Below are 19,066 nucleotides of genomic sequence, written 5' to 3'. Positions count from 1 at the left end.
ACTCAACTTAGGTGCCTACAGGTTCCAGATAGAACTAGCTGTCATGATGATGAAATACTGATTAGCCCACATAGGAGTTCAGTTTCAGAAAAGGGAAGGTGATGGAATGGTCACTGCAAAAGGAATAGATGTAGAAGATGGATGTAAGAAGATGGCAGGGACTGTCATTAGTGTACTTAAGAGAAAAGATAGAGCAATAGATTTTTGATACATATTCCTTGAGGAGGGGGGGAGCACAAATATATGTGTTGGAAATTAATAGGCTGAGTAGAATGTGCTGGGCGAGAGATCAGGAGTTGCACGTCAGTTGCTAGTGACCCTTAGAGATGTCTGAATAGCAAATTTAAAAGGAAGTCATTTGTAGAAAAGGTTTATAGTTATTAGTCAGATAAATCACCTTGTGAGAAGATATTATGAACAAAGATAGGGACTTGGCTGAACTAAAACCCCTTCAGAGGAAGGCTGTTTTATAGGCTGCAGCTTTTTCTGGGAAATGTGAGAAGTAGCCCAGCCGACAGTCTTTTCTTGTCCCCATGCATGGAGGTGATAATGAAAAATCAGGGACCGAAGGGTGGGTGGCTGGAAGGAAGAGAAACACGGTGCCTAGGCAAACAGCATAATTAGCCATGGCTGCTGCCTTGTGCAGGGAGGCAGATGCCCAATAGTGTTAATTAACCTGTTAATTAACAGGAGAGACAGATCCAAAGTGTGGTATGTGTGCTTTCTACAATCTGGCAACTAGGGAAGGAAGAGTCAGCAGCTGAGGGTGAAGGTGAGACAGGACACAAACAGCAGGAAACGAAGCAGGCTTTGATTTGGCATTCTCTGGTTTTGGCTACTAAGCATCCAGGACCCTTTGTACTCTCCTTTGTGTTCCAAGAGGGAGGTACTCATTCAAGTTTCCATCACAGAGGTGACCAAACCCAGCCTCTATCCACTAGAGCCAGGAAAAGAAGCAACTTGTCTCTTGGCTTTTGGGGGAAAAAAAAAGAACTATACAAAGAGCAAGCCCGAGTGAGTGGGATTTCTTTCTTTTAAGCTGAGACTGATGTTTTGAAAGGGTGCCGGGGCAGGGTAGGCTGTGCAAGTTCCAAAAATAGGGTCAAGAACCGGATGAAATGATCCAAAATGTCCTCTGACTTCCATGGCTGTGATTCAAGGTCTGGAAGCCATGCTGGTAGGAAGGCAGCCCTGGACCCTGAAGCCATGTGGCACAACCTGACAGTTAGGCTCCCCTTGGTGTATCATGCTTTCTTGACTTTTAATTCAAGTTTCACATTACTTGAAGAGTGGAGAGTCAGTGATTTACACCTTTCAACCTACCCTACTCAGTAGATAGGATCTACAGATAGAAATTCAAAGCCAGCATAAGCAGAAAAATCCTGAAGACTCTTACCTCTGTTAATCACTAAAAAAGTCAAGAGTAGAGCCATAGCTTATGTGGTAGAGTCTTGGCCTTGTGCAAAACATTCTGTGGGAGAGTGTGCCCAGGCCCTGAGTTCCCCCATTACCAGCATACATACACACAAAAGATCTGAAATAAATACACAGGCAAATGTTGTTGTAAAGGTAGAAATATGATAATGCACAATTTAACCTTCAGTTTATGGAATGATTTTATGAGATCATTTGCTATACAATAAGTAGAATACAGAAATTTCTGATTTGTTTTATCTAGAATATTCTTATACTAGGATTTATCAAAACGCTTGTTTCCGACTAACATACTTTACAAAGTAGTCTTACAGAGTTTAACAGTTCATTTTTTATGTGTTGTCTTTCTATAAGACTCATTTAATATGGTCTTATTTGTATTCAATTATTTTCGTAGCGCTTCAATCCACAATTTCCTTAAAAGCTCATCAATATTTAGGGAGATCTCATTTAATAACATTATATACTGTTGTATCAACTTCCATTTACGTAGCTCTAGATGATTTGTGTATTTCCAGTTAAAGCTTTTGTGTGTGGGGTGCTCCTAGGGCTTGAACTCTGGATCTGGGTGCTCTCTCAGCTTTTTTCACTCAAGGTTGGAGTTCTACCACTTGAGCAACACTTCCCCTTCTGACTGGTTAACTGGAGATGAGTTTCTCACACAATGATCTTTGGATCTCAGCCTCCTGAGCAGTTTAGTATTTTTGTGTAAGCTACCATTACATGTCTTGCCAGTTCTTTAAAAGGTAATTTTTAATATGCTATTGCTTAATAGTAAATATGCTAACTTGTTTTCTTTTTTTTTTTTTTTTTGGGTCCAGTCGTGGGGCCTGAACACTGGGCCTGGGAGCTGTCCCTCAGCTCTTCAGCTCAAGGCTAGTGCTCTACCACTTGAGCCACAGCGCCACTTCCAGCTTTTTTCTTTTTGCTTATGTGGTGCTGAGGAATCAAACCCAGGGCCCCATGCATGCAAGGCAAGCGCTCTACCACTGAGCCAAATTGTGTTGAGGTCTTCATGCACATGTAGACAAATGTTTTCCCTAGTTCACACACACACATACACACACACTAACTGTGTGTGTGTGTGTTCACAGTTCACACATTTTGTTCTTTCAAAACTTGTCCTATTATAAGTTATTTATATAAGAGTAAATCTTTGTTGCTATAATTGTAATGAATTTAGCTGCTTTCATCCTATTTCTCTCAAAGTTACTCATAAATAAGTATCTGTAAGGAAAAAAAATAGTTGCCTAGAATATTGTTCTGAAAGATTACAAATGAAAAGATTCCAGTCAATTGATTTCTGGCATTCTATTAAGTGATCTGTTCTTGTATAAAAGTAAGTAATGTATCTGAGTGTAGACTTCTTGATTAGTTAGGGAATCAGATGGTCTCATCTGTATCTAGAAAGTTTACATAATTACAAGTCAATTAACTTTGTAATATATGACACGTTCTGTTTCCAGGGTTGTATCGGAATAGAACAACATGTACAGAAGGTGCTGGCTCAGAATTAATCTCATTGAAAACTTAACCTTTAACATAGTCTCTCTTTAACAAAAATCAGTACGCTTTCTGTTATATGAGAGATTAGGTCAGTGCTCATAGACTTTCGAAATCTGAATCATTTTCAGTGATAATGAAGGCTAATTATAATATTTTTCAACATCTGCCCTTTATGCAGTGACCCCATTAATAAAATTTTATTGGGTCTGCATGCTTCATGCTTCTACTTGACCTCAGTTGGACAGCAGAGCATATTACTTGTATAGGAAACAACACTTCATATTGTCTTTAATTTATGGATACATTCTTTAGTCTCTCTGGTTGTTAAATATATTTTATTTGGTACTGTTTATTTTATTAAATTAACTTGGCAAGTGACAGATACTTTTATCCTTACAGTGGTGATACTGAGGTGAATAATAGCTTCATTTAGAGACAGACCTTGAAGAAACTGTCTAGCTGGATTTTCCATTGTAATTTACATCACATGTCAATGTGGGCTACAGGAATTCATATAGTTAGATATTCTTCCAAAATAAAAGGGAAATGTGTTTGGTAAGAATATATATACGTACACACACACATATATATATGCATATATATATTCTGTGTTTGTCTCAGTATATATTTTGGATTTGTACTAATGTATTGGACATATATATCTCATACATTATTGAAAGCAATACAGTCAACAGTTGAACAGTGTCCTCTCCCTGTATGTGTGCATGTGTATGTCATTTATTTTTTGAAGACATAGGGACACAGCCTACTGATGCCTGATTTTCAAACAACATTGGTATATGTCTTCTTAGACAAATGGATATTTTCATCTCTAATGATTTGTTCAAAATAAATAAGAAATTCATATACAAATTTAGATAGAATCAGAGAGTATGGGAAAGATAATTAAAAGAAAGAAATATAGGACCTTATTATAATTCCCCAGTCCATGAGAATCATTACCCTGTCTTGAAGGTGGTGGAATAGATATAATTGCTTCAAACACAACATTCACAAACTACTTTTAGCATTCCAAATAAATGGAATCTTAATTTATTATTTTTGTGTTTTCAAGTCAACAAATTGATAACTGTTTAATTGTATTGTTTTTCTTCATCATGATGTTTTAAATACTTTTATTTTAAGAGCTAATCTTGCTATATACCACTGGCTAAACTGGAATTTTCTGTGTACTTCTGTCTGGCTTTGAACTCAAGAGCCTCCAGCGTTGGCTTCCTGAGTATGGGATTACAGGTGTCTATTACCACACCGAGGTTAATCTTAATTTTGAACATATTTGCAATAAATTACTAAAATCTTTCCTGTTTTAAGAATATGTTTTATTCATAGTTCAGTTGCCTCGTTTTATTTTGCTTCAACACTTTTGCCAAATGTTTTTTGCAACTTGATTGAAATTTGATAAAGTAAGGACTTCACCTTTAGCTTTTCTAATCATGAGCTATTTGTATGTTCCTAAGATAAAGTACCTTGCCTTTTTTCTATTAATATCCTTTTTATTACATAACTGTATTTAATTGGCAAATATTTTATTTATTACTTTTCTTATGTTTGAGTGAATAACAAAATTTCTTGACAGCTCTGCTCCCTTTCATTACCTCAGGTCTAATTTTCTTATAAGTTCTTCCCCATGAATAAAAGGCATGGTTGGAATGGAAGGTGATCTAGAAATAAAATCAGAATATTCCTCATCTTATATGTGGATAACCAAAGAGAAGAGAAGCAGGTGCCAGCATTAACACACTTAATTTGAAAGGGTTCTGTGAGTTAGGTTTTGTAATGTTTTGGGAACAGCTTAATTTGTCTCCATGAGACACCCTGGTAACAGTCCCTTCTGTGGGAGTTCCCTTGCCTCTGGCTTCCTCTAGTTCTAGAGGCTGAGCTCCCCCCATGTGCCCTTCAATCAGTCATACTTCTTGACAGTCACATCTACTGCCTTTGAATTTTCTGGCTTCTGCTTAATAGATGCACAATCAATATTTGTTAATTGGTAAAAATGTTTCCTTTACTTTGCACAATTCTATTAGTTAAATATTCCACAGAGCTTACCATTCTTGACCATTTCTTATTACTACCAGGGACATTAGAATTAGCACTCTTATATCCAGAGGACCAAAGTGATGCCCTATGTAGCCAGGTCATCTAGATGCCTACCAGGGAATATCATAGGTCGGCTTCTACAATTGACTTGGTCCCTAGGCCTTTGCTGGGCTTTCTTAGAAGGAAAGCTTGATTTTCTCGAGAGAAGTAAAGCTTCTGGGTTTGTTGGTGGGAGTTACGCTCCTTTTCCTTCTGCCACACTCGCCAGCATTTTGGCAGCCAGAATGGGCTTTTTAAAGATTTATTTGATTAAAAATAAATAGATTAAGAGCTAAATTGAGAGAACTTCCTGAGCTCTCAATTTGACATCTTAAGTGAAAGTGCAACTTGAAAGTAGCTCTCCCCCTAAGTCTTGTTAAATATGATGGCCAGACTGGAAGAAAAGCATGTTACTTTTCTTTGAAGTCTGTCTAAGCCTTTGTGGAATATTGCAGTGAATTTCAAAGGGAAATATCATTCTTCTTTTGCTCTCATTCTGAATTGATACTGTCTCCTCCTTCCAAATCCCATTTTTCTTTCTCTCTTCATCTCATCTTAATCTATGAAGATGACATTCTGAAGCATAAGGACTCATGTATTATGCATTTCTTCATTCACATGGGAACTATTGACTGTTTTTTTATGTGTCAGATACTAGGCACTTTGGGCCAAATGGTATAAAAGAAATCATAGGGGATATCCATGTTCACAAAGCAAAGAAAATGGCACTAAACAATTAAAGTCCCTAGTGAATATATAGTTATATAGTGGCAACTATGACTTACGTAAGTGGAGATCTTGAGGCTTGAATGAGGTATAATGCATTAAAAAAAAAAAAAACTTTCCAAGGAATTACTTTTGAGCAATGGTCTCATGAACAGCTATTAAATGGATCAAAGTTATATCAGGGTAGCAAAGAAGAAGGACATAATACATTTTACACCAGAAGGAATAACATGTGTTAATGTCGTGTGGCAGGGGGAAACACTAATATTAAAAGTAGATTTTTGTTACAAGTAAACACACTGGATGGTAAAAGACAAAAAATATACTTGGACAGCTCTAGATATTCACACAGTGAGATCAAAGTAGGATATTCTTAGGGGAGGATCACAAAGGTTCAGTAGCTATGGGCATATGATCATATAAATGATATGTATTGAAATGAACTCCAAGAGATGGAAATGATAGGTTTTATGTTATTTTGCTTCTTGTTTATTTTCCCCCTTTGTCACTTTTTTTGATTTCTGTATCTTTTGTCTTGTATGTAAGTTTATCTGTTTGGGGGAGAGTAAGGGAGAGTACAGAAATGGTGTGACAAAAGCTGAAAAAAATGCAGCAGTGATACTTAGTAGACACTATGCTGAAAATGAACTGTATAACTTGGCAAGGTGGGAGGGGGTGTGGGGCTGGGAGGAGCCAGGAGGAAAAATCTGGGAGAAAATGAAGGAAGAGCTGACACTGTTCAAAAACTATGTACTCATTACCTGACTTAGGTAACCGAAACCCCTCGGAACATCACCTTCACAATAACTGTAATTGTCTTGTCAAAAGTAGTTTTGGATTGCTAAAGTATAGGGTAGAAGAATGGTGAATCTTGGATCAGACTGCATAGAATATTGTGGCCAGAGGGTAATGATGTAGGAATGGAGATATGAGGATGGGGGATAAAATTTGCATTTGAAAAAAATTGTTGGTGGCAGGATGGTATTATATAGAGGAAAGCACATTTAATTACAATAGAAAACTAAAACCAAAGGTAAATATGAATTTTTAAAAAAGAAACCTTGATTGGAGAGGGGTATGGACACGGTTCACATAAGAGAGCATCTGCTTACAAGCACAAGACTGTGTGTTCAAACCCAGAGCCACAAAGTAAACAAACAAATAGAAAGTCCCCTAAGATGAAGGACAAGGAATTATAGAATTCAAGAAATGACAGAGATGTAAATAAAAAAGAAATGGGGGATGTGAGAGTGAGAGTAAGTATTGTCTTTATGTTCTACTGTTCTCTGTTCCAAGTCATAGATTTGAGGGGCTACCCTTAGTAATTAGATGGCCTTCTCTGTCCATTCAGTGCTCGGTGGCCATCATTTTATTCATCAGAACAAATAGCATGCTCTCTGTCTGGTTGAATCAGTGGGTATTTTCTATAATCATTTTGCCTTTCAGTATTTGGTATTTGGTAACATCTCCTAGAGGCCTTCTCTTTTCCTGGTCTCCCTGACATCATAGTTTTGTGGATAACCTTCTGTATATCTGGCCACATTTTGTAAGGTTCTCTATAGGACTATTCTGTCCTATCTGCCTAATAAATACTGGTATCTTTGCTATTCTTCTAAGAACATTTGTTCCATATATAGTCATATCCAATTACCAATGATAATTTAGAGCTTTTTAAAAAATTATTCTAATATTTTTTATTTGTGAAAATACTGTACAGAGTGGTTACAATTACATTAGCAAGTAATGAGTACATTTCTTATCTTATTGTTGCCTCCTTCTTTGTTTCCCCTTCCTATCCCTTCCCATTTCCACCCCCACCCCTGTCAAAGTTGTAAAGTTCATTTTTCGACATCACATCTTGTACATATCATTGTTGCAATGGGTCTACCTGTATCCCTACTTAAACAATTTGTTTTTTTTCCCTTCCCCTCCACAAATTATACCAGCATCAAATACAGTGAAATGGGGGAGGGACATACAAAGCAACAAAGAAATCATCTCATAAATATGTTAGAAACAATAGCAAGAAAGAAAAACCATTTGAGTCCTTATCTTGGAGTTCACTTCACCTAACATCAACTTATCTGACCATTTCTGCTTGTCTCAGACATATACTAGTTATTGCAAATAAGGGAAACTATGGGGCCTATGTTTCTTTGGGCCTGGCTTACTTCACTTAATATAATTTTTTCCAAGTCTTTCCATTTCCTAACAAATGGGGCAATGTCATTCTTTCTGATGGAGGCATAGAATTCTATTGTGTTTATTTTCTTGATCCATTCATCTCCTGAGAGGCATCTAATGAGTATCTTCATTGTACACCCCTGAATAAGATGCAAAGATGTATTGTTCATGTCCATTTATGAATCTCAATTGGAGTTCAGTCTCAATCTTTTTTTCCCTTTAAATTTCTCCCAACTACAAAATTTTTCCAACTGCAACTATAAAATTTGTTTCAACTACAACTATAAGTGATTAGCTCATATACTTTTAATTTCACTACTTCCTAATGTGTCTGAAAAGTATAGACTCCTCTTTTCCTTCTTCATGCCTCTTCACAAACTTTTCTGAATCTCACTGTTTTCTCTTTTTAATATTTTTATTGTAAACATACTGTTCAGAAGGGTTACAGTTACATGAGAAAGGTAATGAGCACATTTCCTACTAAGTATTGTTACTTCCTCCTTTGATTTTCCCCTACTATAACTTCCCTCCCCAACTCCCCAACTCCTCCCTCTCCTACCCAAGTTGTAAAATTCGTTTTTAATATAGTGTCTTGTATGTCAACCTGTATTCTTGTTTCAGCAGTTTGTTATTTCCTTCCCTGCCCCCCAAATTAGAAAATGTATATACAAGATGCAGGGCACCAGAATAAAATAGAGTGACAACAAGGGTTATTACCATAGGGGAAGAACATAAAAAAGAGATAAAAGAAAAATCACATAGTACATTAAAAACCTCTATCACAGCATTATTCACCATAGCTAAGATATGGAACCAACCCAGATGCCCCTCAGTAGGTGAACAGATCAAGAAAATGTGTGTGTGTGTGAGAGTGTGTGTGTGTGTGTGTGTGTGTGTGTGTGTGTGTGTGTGTGTGTATGTGTAATGGAATTCTATGCCTCCATCAAAAAGAATGACACTGCCTCATTTATTAGGAAATTGAAAGACTTGGAAAAAAATTATATTAAGTGAAGTAAGCCAGACCCAAAGAAACATAGGTCTCATGGTTTCCCTTATTTGCAATAACTAGTATACATCTAGGATAATCTTACCAGACAAGCAGAAAAGCTCAGGATAGGGACACAAGAGGAATCCCACTGATTTCTAAATTCAGAAGAAAGACCAAATATGCATTGCAAGTACCAAGTTAAATAACCTGTTTTGTCTAATTTGTTTCTATACCCCCATTCAAAGTTTTGCTCTGGGTTCACCTGTGGCTTTGCTGTTAATTTGTCAATATTTTTTGTCGGTCATGGGACTTGAACTCAGAACTTGAGAGTTGTCCCTGAGCTTTTTGCTCAAGGCTAGTGTTGTACCAGTTTGAGTCACAACTCCACTACTGTTTTCTTGGTGGTTAATTGGCGATAAACATCACATGGACTTTCTTGTCCTGGCTGGCTTTAAACCATGATTCTCAGATCTCAGCTTTTGAATAGTCAGGTTTATAGGCATGAGCCACCAGTACCAAGCTTGTCAAATCTTGATGCTTTGAAAGTATATACATACTCAGGTTGAAATCAACTCAAAGTAATTAAGTTTAATAACCCTAGGGCTTTCTTAACTCAGGTGTCCTTTTGCCATAACCTAATATAGTGTTACTTTACCTTTCTGCTCATATTGTAGATAATTAATGGAGAAAGGAAGGAAGAGGTGAATAGCTTCTAATGAATACATTGTATACTCAGGACTCTAAAAATGGTATTCATTAAATCATTTTAACACAATAGGAAATAATTTGCATTCATGATGATTCAAATCTGGATGGGTAAAGATAAATGATTATTTTTGCTTATTTACACGGATAAGCATTTGAAAAAATGTGATAAGCATTTGCAAAAAATTTCATCTGTCTTTACCTCTGAACAGCTCACCATTTGATGGGTATATAAGAGACATTTGAAAGAATGAGGATGTACTAAAATTGAGTATGTGGAAGGTGGAGGTATGAGTTCTGATTCTGGGCATCTGCAAAGAGTTTATATGAGAGATGCATAACATAGGTCCTGAATGCAGACATAATTTGGAAGAAGGTATGAGGAATGGCTTAGAATGAACAGCTTGCAGAAAGATACACTAAAAAAGTGTAAATTATTTTCATCAAGAATTGGATGCCCTATTTAAACCATTCTAATAAAATATTTTAAAGTTTATGTGCTTGTGCATAATCTGATAGAAATAATTCTTTGAACTTACATCTCACACTAGGATATCTAGAAGTTAACTCGCACGGAAATGGCTACATCTCTGCACTGCTGTCATTTAAGTTTGATGAAAGTAACCACTGAAATTAGAACACTGTTGGTACGTGAGTCTCTAGTCTGGTACTCAGAATAAGGGTTTTCTGCTTGCATAGAAGAGAAAATGAAGTTGAACTACCCGAATAAAACAAGATTTGGTTAAATATACATAGTAGTGCACAAAATGAAATTAAAATGAAAAGAAGTCTCATAGGATTACTCTAAGATACTATAGGCAGTGGATGGTGAATATAACCAGACTAAGATAGAGGAACAATTAGGATTCTTAAATGACATACATTCCAAGATTTGATCTTCTGCTATAGAGAAAGAGAGAGCCATTCTTCAAAGGAAATCAGGAACATATCCTGAGTGGATGGCTAGAATTATTTTTTCTGCATACCTACTTTTCTCATTTCTTGAGTATTTTGGTTTTAAAGTTTTCCCTTTCCAAATTAATAGTAAAAAGTCGTAATTACCTGTTTTCCATTTATGAAGCCTTGTATATGACTTTCCATAAATACTAAGATTATGGTTTGAGGGGACTTTTTGCCCCATCACACTTATTTTCAGGAGGTAAAAATCAACCTGTGTCTGGTTTTGTACTTACGTATGATATTATTGTGCATGTGTGTATAGAGTATGTGTGTGTATGTACCTGGGTATGTGTTTCTTAGGATAAGGAAGTGATACCAGCTATTTGGCAAAAAAATTAGGATTATATTCCCTTATACCTCTTATTTTTACTGATAGACTCACTGTGTCAAAATAAAAGCAGAAAAGATTGCAAGATGCTGGTGGCTGATGCCTGTAAATTGTAGCTACTCAAGAGGCTGAGATCTGAGGATTGTGGTTTGAAGCTAGCCTGGGCAGAAAAGTCCCCATGAGGCTCTCATCTCCAATTAACCACTCATAAGCCAGAATTGGTGCTGTGGCTGGAAGTGTTAGACCAGTAGCCTTGAACATAGGAGCTCAGAGACAGTGCCCAGGCCCTGAGTTCAAACCCCATGGCCAACAAAACAACCAAGTAAATTAAAAAAAACAGCTTGGAACAAGACTAATTTTAAGTAGCTATTTACTGATAATTCTATTAGTCTTATCATCTTCCTCATCCCAACAAGTTATCAATTTTAATAGCTATATACTTGTAATTCTATTATTTTTATCATCCTACTCATCCCAACAGGTAGAGAATTAATGAAACAAAGGTCATGTGGGTCTCATTTTACCTCTATTATTGAATATATGTAGCACCTGTAATCTATGACCACTATAAAAACATTGTTGAAAAATTCCACCTCTTTATAAAACATTGTATATATAACATTGTAATTTTGGACTGTCCTGCAGTGGGAATCTGTTGCCTTACAATACACTGAATTCTCTGTCCCTGGAAATGTTTACATAGGATTTGTATGACCATCTGCCAGAGAGGAATAAGCCTGAAAATGAGATAATGACCTTTTCTACCTCATGGAGAGTTATGATGCTCGGTAACAGGATGCTGTAATTAATAATGTAAAGTCTGTGCAGTGCATGTGCCGCAAGGAAAAATCTCATCAAGCATCAAAACTTGCCTCGTGTTCTTAACAAATCAAACATTGCAGGTAAAAACCTGTACAGGAACTTCGTAGTGACAGACTGCATGAGGTGTGATGAGCAGCTGTCCAAATAGTGTAGGTGTTCCTCACAGTGATTCCATGTCAGTTGTCACAGATGACTGAGGATGACTGGAGCTCCAGAGACTTCAGAGAAACTTGAAATGGAGATGTTAAAACATGGCAGGCTTTGATAGTACACTGCAAGTCAAATCCTGGTGTCGGATTTGGACCAAATAATGATGAAAAGTGGAGTTAATGTGTACAATTGCATGTTTATCTAAGGGTCACTGAGAAATTTTCTAATTTCCAGATATTTGCTTTATAGCTTTCTCTGTTTGTGGCACTACTGAGCCATTCTTAAAAGTCAGCTTTGAGAAAATTTTTGATCTTGATGGAAAGTGAGGGTTAGAACCAGCCTATGTGGTAGATTTCTACAAGGCCAACACCCACAGCAGGGAGTTTCTCAACTCAGATCATAAGTTAGGGAATAAAGGGTGCCATGTTTTGTGCCAAGAGAAAAGTAAGACCCTACCCAGAAGTGAACCTACACACATATAGCCACCTAATCTTAGATAAGGGAGTCAAAAAATATGACGGAAGAAAGACAGCCTCTTCAGTAAATGGTTCTGGCAAAGTTGGTAAAACACCAGAGGAAGACTAAAATAGTTACATCCTTATATATCACCTTGCACCAGAACCAACTACAAATGGATCAAAGACCTCAAAGTAAAAACAGACACCCTGAAAACATTATAGGAAGGAATAGGAGAAACTTTAGGGCTCCTTGGCACAGGCCGAAATTTTCTTAATATTAAACACAACAAATCAAAGAAAGGTTGGACAAATGCAATTGCATGAAACTGCAGAGCTTCTGCATGGCAAAGAATATAGCTAGCAAGATAGATAGAATGCCTAGGGATTGGGAGAAGATCTTCACTAGGCATACAACAAACAAGGGCCACATATCTAAAATATATTTAAAACTCAAAAAATTAAATTGCCCCCAAACAAATCTTCAAAGAAAGATGGGTTAAAGACTTAAAGAGAGACTTTCCTGAGGAGGAAATAAGAATGGCAAATAGACACATGAAGAAATGCTCAACTTCTCTAGCTGTAAAATAAATGCAAATCAAAATAACAGTGAGATTCCACCTCATCCCAGCTAGAATGACTATAATTAAGAAATCTAATAACAACAGATGCTGGTGGGGATGTGGCCAAAAGGGAACCCTACTGCATTGTTGGTGGGAGTGTAAACTTGTTCAATTACTCTGGAAAGAAATATGGAGGTTCCTCAAAAGGCTACACATAGAGCTCCCCTTTGACCCAGCAATAACACTTCTGGGCATTTTCCCAAACGATCACAAACAAGGCCATCCTAAAGCTATAAGCACTCCTATGTTTATTGCAGCATTATTTACCATAGCTAAGATATGGAACCAACCCAGATGCCCCTAAGTAGATGAATGGATCAAGAAAATGTGGTATATTTACAATGGAATTCTATGCCCCATATGACATTGCCCCATTTGTTATGAAATGGAAATACTTGGAAAAAATTATATTAAGTAAAGTGAGCCATACTCAAAGAAACATAGCTCCCATGGTTTTCCTTATTTGCAATAGCTAATACACATCTAGGATAATCTTACCAGACAAGCAGAAAAGGTCAAAAGCTTATGTACATATGACCATATAAGATGATGTGAAGTGAAATGAGCCCCAAGATAGGGACACGAGAGGTTTTATCTTTGTTGCTGCTGTTTTTAACGAACTATGTGATTTTTTGTTTCTTTTGTATGTTCTTCCCCCTATGGTATAACCCTTGTTGTCACTGTATTTTATTCTGGTTCCCTGCATCTTGTATATACATTTTTCTAATTTGGGGAGGGTAAGGGAAATAACAAAATGCTGAAACAAAGATACAGATGACCCATAGTAACAATGAGATGTACAAGACACTATGTTGAAAATAAACTTTACAACTTCAGGGTTGGGGGAGGGAGGTGCTGAGGAGGTGGGATAGGAAGGGATGGTAGGGATAAAACAAGGGAGGGGTAACATGCTTGATAGGAAATGTATTCATTACCTTACTCATATAACTATAACTCCTCTGTGCAGTATATTTACAATAAAAGATTAAAATAAAACAAATTAGGCATTCATTCTGCTATTGATGTCATGTTGAAAAATAGGTTATTAAACATTCAAATCAGAAATGAAGAAGGAATAGCATGCTGGCTCCTGCATGTATTCCCAGCTACACAGGCAACATTAAGAGGAGGATTGTAATCTGATTCCAGTACAGTCAAAAAGTAAGAAATAGCTGAAAAATGACTGAAGCAAAAAAAAATTGCTGCAAGTATGTTTGAAGTGGTAGAACTGCTGTCTAGGATGTATGAGGCCTTGATTCAAATTCTAGTCCTTGAAAAAGGGAGAAATAAAAACCAACTTTTGTATTTTATTCTGATGGATTTTATATTCTATTCTGCCACTTATCTTTTCTGCATTTTTACAGAATTATTCTTTATAATTTCAATTTTTGACCAAGGATGGTCATGATAGTAATCCTAGCTGTACCAAAGGCATAGGTAGGAAATGGTTCTCCTGAGCGAGAACATGAGCTACTATCTGAAAAATATTTAAAGCTAAAGAAACATAAAGATAGTTGGGAATTTAGTTCAGTGGTAGATCACATTCCCAGAAAATGGAGGTTCTGACTTCAACCCCAAGTAGTGCAAATAAATGAACAAATAAATTCAACCTTTTTTTGTACAAAAATATTAAACTCACTTAGATCTTCCCATAGTACTTGATTATCTAGAAAGTTTAGTTGACACGGAATAGTTCGGTTAAGAAGTTCTGAAATCCAGACATGTATAGGCATTAGATGAGAGAATTCATAAATACTGTTAGTATGATCATTGAATAGAAAATTTTGAATATAAGGAGTAACTTTATAAACTGTACTTAAAATTTCAATATTACATTAGTCATTTAACCTATTTGTACTTAATATAACAAATGTCTAAAGCAGTAATATCTGCTTTTAAAAGGGCCAAGAAGTGAAATAGGATACATTTTTTTAAATAAAAGGAATATCTACATAGGGCCCATCTATAACTTTAAGCTTTTGGATTCATTGAGTTTCTTTTAGTTTGATCAACAAATTGAGCCAGTGATTTATGAACAGTGCCCACATTTACCAATAGAGATTTTCTACCAATGCAATATAAATACATTTTAAAGCAATTAGTCTGCTGAGTTGTACTATCATGAATGAGGTTTGAGGAGGTCTGTACAGAGACTGTTGCCCTTTTCAAGTAACTCACAAATGTGCTAATTATGCGTCAGATAGGAAAGTTGAGGCACTGTGACCTTCAAGCCAACAAAATACCTTTTCAAGTTAGCCATTTCCATGTACATTAATAAAGTGAACAATGCCCTTCCACAGCTAAATAATGTATGGCTGTTACTTTATTATGTATAAAAGCAAAACAAGGAGTTGTTCCACTATTGACATATTATTAAAAGGAATGCTATAAAAAGCAGACACTGTAAATCTATTCAAGTATCATTTTGTAGTACTCTTGAAGTGGTGACCTGAAGATCTCTTTATTGTACACTTGTGATACATGAAATGAATATGTGTTTTTTTCTGCAACTGAATGTATTTTGGAGTTGAGGAGTAAAAAGATATATGCATTGTATATAGAAAACAGCAGACATATTTGAAAAGTTATAAAAATTACTGTGGGAAAAGTGTCTGATGGCTATGATAGATAGTGAAAGATGTTCACGAGCAGGGAAAGGTTACCTCTTTACAGAAACCCTGATTGGCTATCAAGAGGAATGTTGACCATTATTAGAGCTCAAAGAAAGAGGAAAAACACCTCACATTCTTTGTTAGCCTGTCTTATGAACTTGTAAATATTGGCTTTTGGTAATAGACATTATGGTAATTATTTAAAAGAATGCCCATGTCACTGGAAGAGTATCTAAGTTTCAAAAGCCATAATATAAAAGAAACTTGGGTGTCACTGACGCTTGAATCAAATTCACTGCCAGAATGTCAGAGAGTGCTCATTAAGTTATAATAGAAAATCAAGACCAGGGGAGAAATATTTAATTATCTTGTATTTGTCCAGCTGGGGAGCATATTTGATGTTGAATAAAACATGAATAGGATATAGCTATGCTTAATGTAACTTAAGTATGCATAACAGACCTCTGGGAAATAATAAACCAATTACAAACTTAAAATAGACCACAATCATAGTAGATTCCAAGAACCTATTAGCATTCTATCCATAGATAAACTTCTTTATTCTAGTCCCTTAAGAGCTTCTCATTATGGATTCGATGGTACCAAGAGGCTTTCCTGACTCATTCCCTAGTATTTCCTTTCTAGCTTGCACAGTTCTCGAAGGCCTTTGTTGTTACTCATTTTAATAGATTTTTCAGAATTATTTCATAACAGACACCAGTGACATTTATAAAAATGCTGTTTGTCACTGAATTTTCAAGGAAGGTGTGCATGTTCTTACTTGTCCTGGATAACAAATGCTTCTGTATTTCCCTGATGAGCTAAAACAATTTCCATCATTTTCAATTGTATTTAAGGTGGCAAATCTTGCTTGTTCCATGTCAACAAATGAAGATGGAGTCAAAATTGTCAGAGTCGCAGCCAATCACTTGGAAACTCTATGTCCACAGGTATGCAAACTATTTTCCTGGCTCTTTTATGAAACAATGTATAATTCTTCAGGATTTTATACATATTGGAATATATTCAAGTATTTTAAACACAGAAGGTAGAATTTTGTTCCAAGATCATTTTTTTTCTCTCCTTGATCAATGAGCTGGCTTCTTTAGACCTGAGTTGATGCTGGAATTAAAGATCTTCCAGTCTGAAAATTTGTGAGAAAATTTGTAAGTCTGGAAATATATTGAAAATGGACACATTGAATCCTGATAAATAGGCTTATTTATTTACCTAGCTTACTAAATTCAAAGAAAAGAAGCAATGGAGAGGGGTATCTGTTTTATAAAATTTATATAAAACTTAGTCTGTATTATAAATGGAAGAATGTTAGATCATTAAATGGTCTTGTCAAAGTAGAGTCCATTATTTTATAGATGAGCAAATTGGCAACTAGATAAATTAAATTTTATTTGGGTAGATTTTTTAATTAGTAGTTGTTTAAAGGGATAAAACAAGATGCTGACCCAAAATTCAGTAACTGTATATATCTCCATCCAAGTTTTGTGTATGTGTGGTTGGGGGAATTCTGGGGTTGACTCAGAGCCTGGGTGCTGTCCCTGAGTTTTGCTGTTTAGGAGTATTGGCTTTGAACCATGATCCTTAGATCTCAGCCTCCTGAACAGCTAGCATTACAGGAGTGATCCACTGGTATCTGGAAATTTGTGCAAGCTTTTACTACTTGAAATAATAGAAATTATTTCTTGTGATGTTATGGGCTAGAGAGAAATGCTTTCTTATCAGTAATTCATGAGTTGCTTAAATTCTGAAGAGCAATCTATTTGAATAGAATGATTTTTTACTGACCGATAGCCCTGAATCAGAATCTACATAAAGGTAGTAAAAGGGCAGCTTTAAACACTCTTGACTCAGAAGAGGCGGAAAATAGTGTGGGTACTTCCTAATAAAGAGGAGAAATTGTAAAGTTCATTTTTCGACATAATGGGGTGGTGGTGGTGGTAGGGGGGTGTGGGGATTGGAGGGTGGGGAGGGGAAGGGATGGGAAGGGTAAACAAAGGAGGAGGCAACAATGCTTGATAAGAAATGTACTCACTATCTTCCCCATGTAATTGTAACCCCTCTGTATGGTATTTTCACAATAATAAAAAAGACTAGAAATTGTATCAGGATGTGAAATATAATAGTGATTAAGGACTTCAAGTCTTTGGATGTCTATTAATTTCTCTTTTTCTTCTAAAAGAATACCATGTGTTAAATTCTTGAATTGCTATGCTGACAGTTTCATTTCTAAGAACATCAAAAAATGAAGGACTTTGCTTTTTGAGCTTAATGTTGATTAAGAAAAAAAGAATTACCTAGAGGGTCCCAACTGGGAGCTCTCACTGATGTCAATTTTTAATAACATCTCACATGGACCACAATATGGCAATGAGGTTTCTAAAATAGCTTCAAGAGTTCTCATATCTACACCATGGCTAAAACTTGATGCTGTTTAGTTTTTGTGTGTGTGTGTCGGTCATAGGGCTTGAACTCTGGGCCTGTGCATTGTCCCTCAGCTCTTCAGCTCAAGGCTAACACTCTACCACTTGAGCCACAGTGTCACTTCTGGTTTTCAGGTGGTTTATTAGAGATAAGAGTCTTAAGGACTTTTCTACCCAAGTTGATTTTGAACCACTAAACTCAGATCTTATGCTCCTGAGTAGCTAGAATGACAGGCGTGAGCCACAGGTACCTGACTGATGCTGTGAACTTTTATAATATCTTTCCACCATGAAGGACATTACAGATATCTCACTGGTTTTGATTTGGTATTTTCTGATCATTAGGGAGAACTATTTCTCCCACAAAAGTTTCTCAACGATGTAATTGTCAATTATGTGACTTGCCTATATTGTTTGCCACTTTTCAACAGGGTTGAACAAAAGTCTGTGAGAGTATTATTCCTGTAGAATTTTCTGTAATCACAAAAGCTTGAAACATCCCAAATGTCTGTCAGCAGAGAATGTTCAATGCTACTTATGATAGTACGTCAACTCCCCTGAAATTTGCTCTGTTCACTTGTCTTTCTTGGAATTTTTCAATCCAAAAGATGCAAGGTTCTATGTTTTTGAGGGATGAAAGATATCCAAAATAAGTGATAAAAAGGGAAAACCTCAGATGAATACACACACACACACACACACACACACACACACACACACACACAATGCTTCGTGTGAAAACAAAAAAGAAAAAAGTCAAGTGATATGTGTATTCATGGGAAAACTTTCACAACATTCTCATGAGAGTTTTGATAGTTGTTGCTTCCAGGAAGGTGGATGGGAGAACAAAGAGCAAAAAACATTTTTGCATTTCATTTTACTGCTTTTAGGACTCTCAATCAGAAGTAGGTGTTTTATATATTATATTGCATATAATATATATTATATTTCTAAAAATAACCCAGTTTTTAAATCACTTTAAAATTTTTTTTATTATCTGTAAGTAGTTGTACAAAGTGGTTTTAATTCAGCATGTCA

General features: G+C 36.1%; 1 protein-coding gene across 1 annotated transcript in view; it reads left to right on the top strand.

The window, feature by feature from the left end:
• The window catches only part of Ctnna3 (catenin alpha 3), a 1,268,549-nt gene that overhangs the window by 779,706 nt on the left and 469,777 nt on the right, over window positions 1-19,066 (top strand). Inside the window, exon 9 of the mRNA XM_042696520.1 lies at window positions 16,448-16,540. Coding sequence (XP_042552454.1) covers window positions 16,448-16,540 — 93 coding nt within the window. The remainder of the gene's footprint in view (window positions 1-16,447; window positions 16,541-19,066) is intronic.

Source organism: Dipodomys spectabilis, unplaced genomic scaffold (assembly GCF_019054845.1).
Source record: "Dipodomys spectabilis isolate Male_0828 unplaced genomic scaffold, ASM1905484v1 ptg000207l, whole genome shotgun sequence".
Taxonomy (NCBI): Eukaryota; Metazoa; Chordata; class Mammalia; order Rodentia; family Heteromyidae; genus Dipodomys; species Dipodomys spectabilis.
Note: the sequence above shows the minus strand (reverse complement) of the source record. Positions and strands in the feature narration are given on the sequence as shown.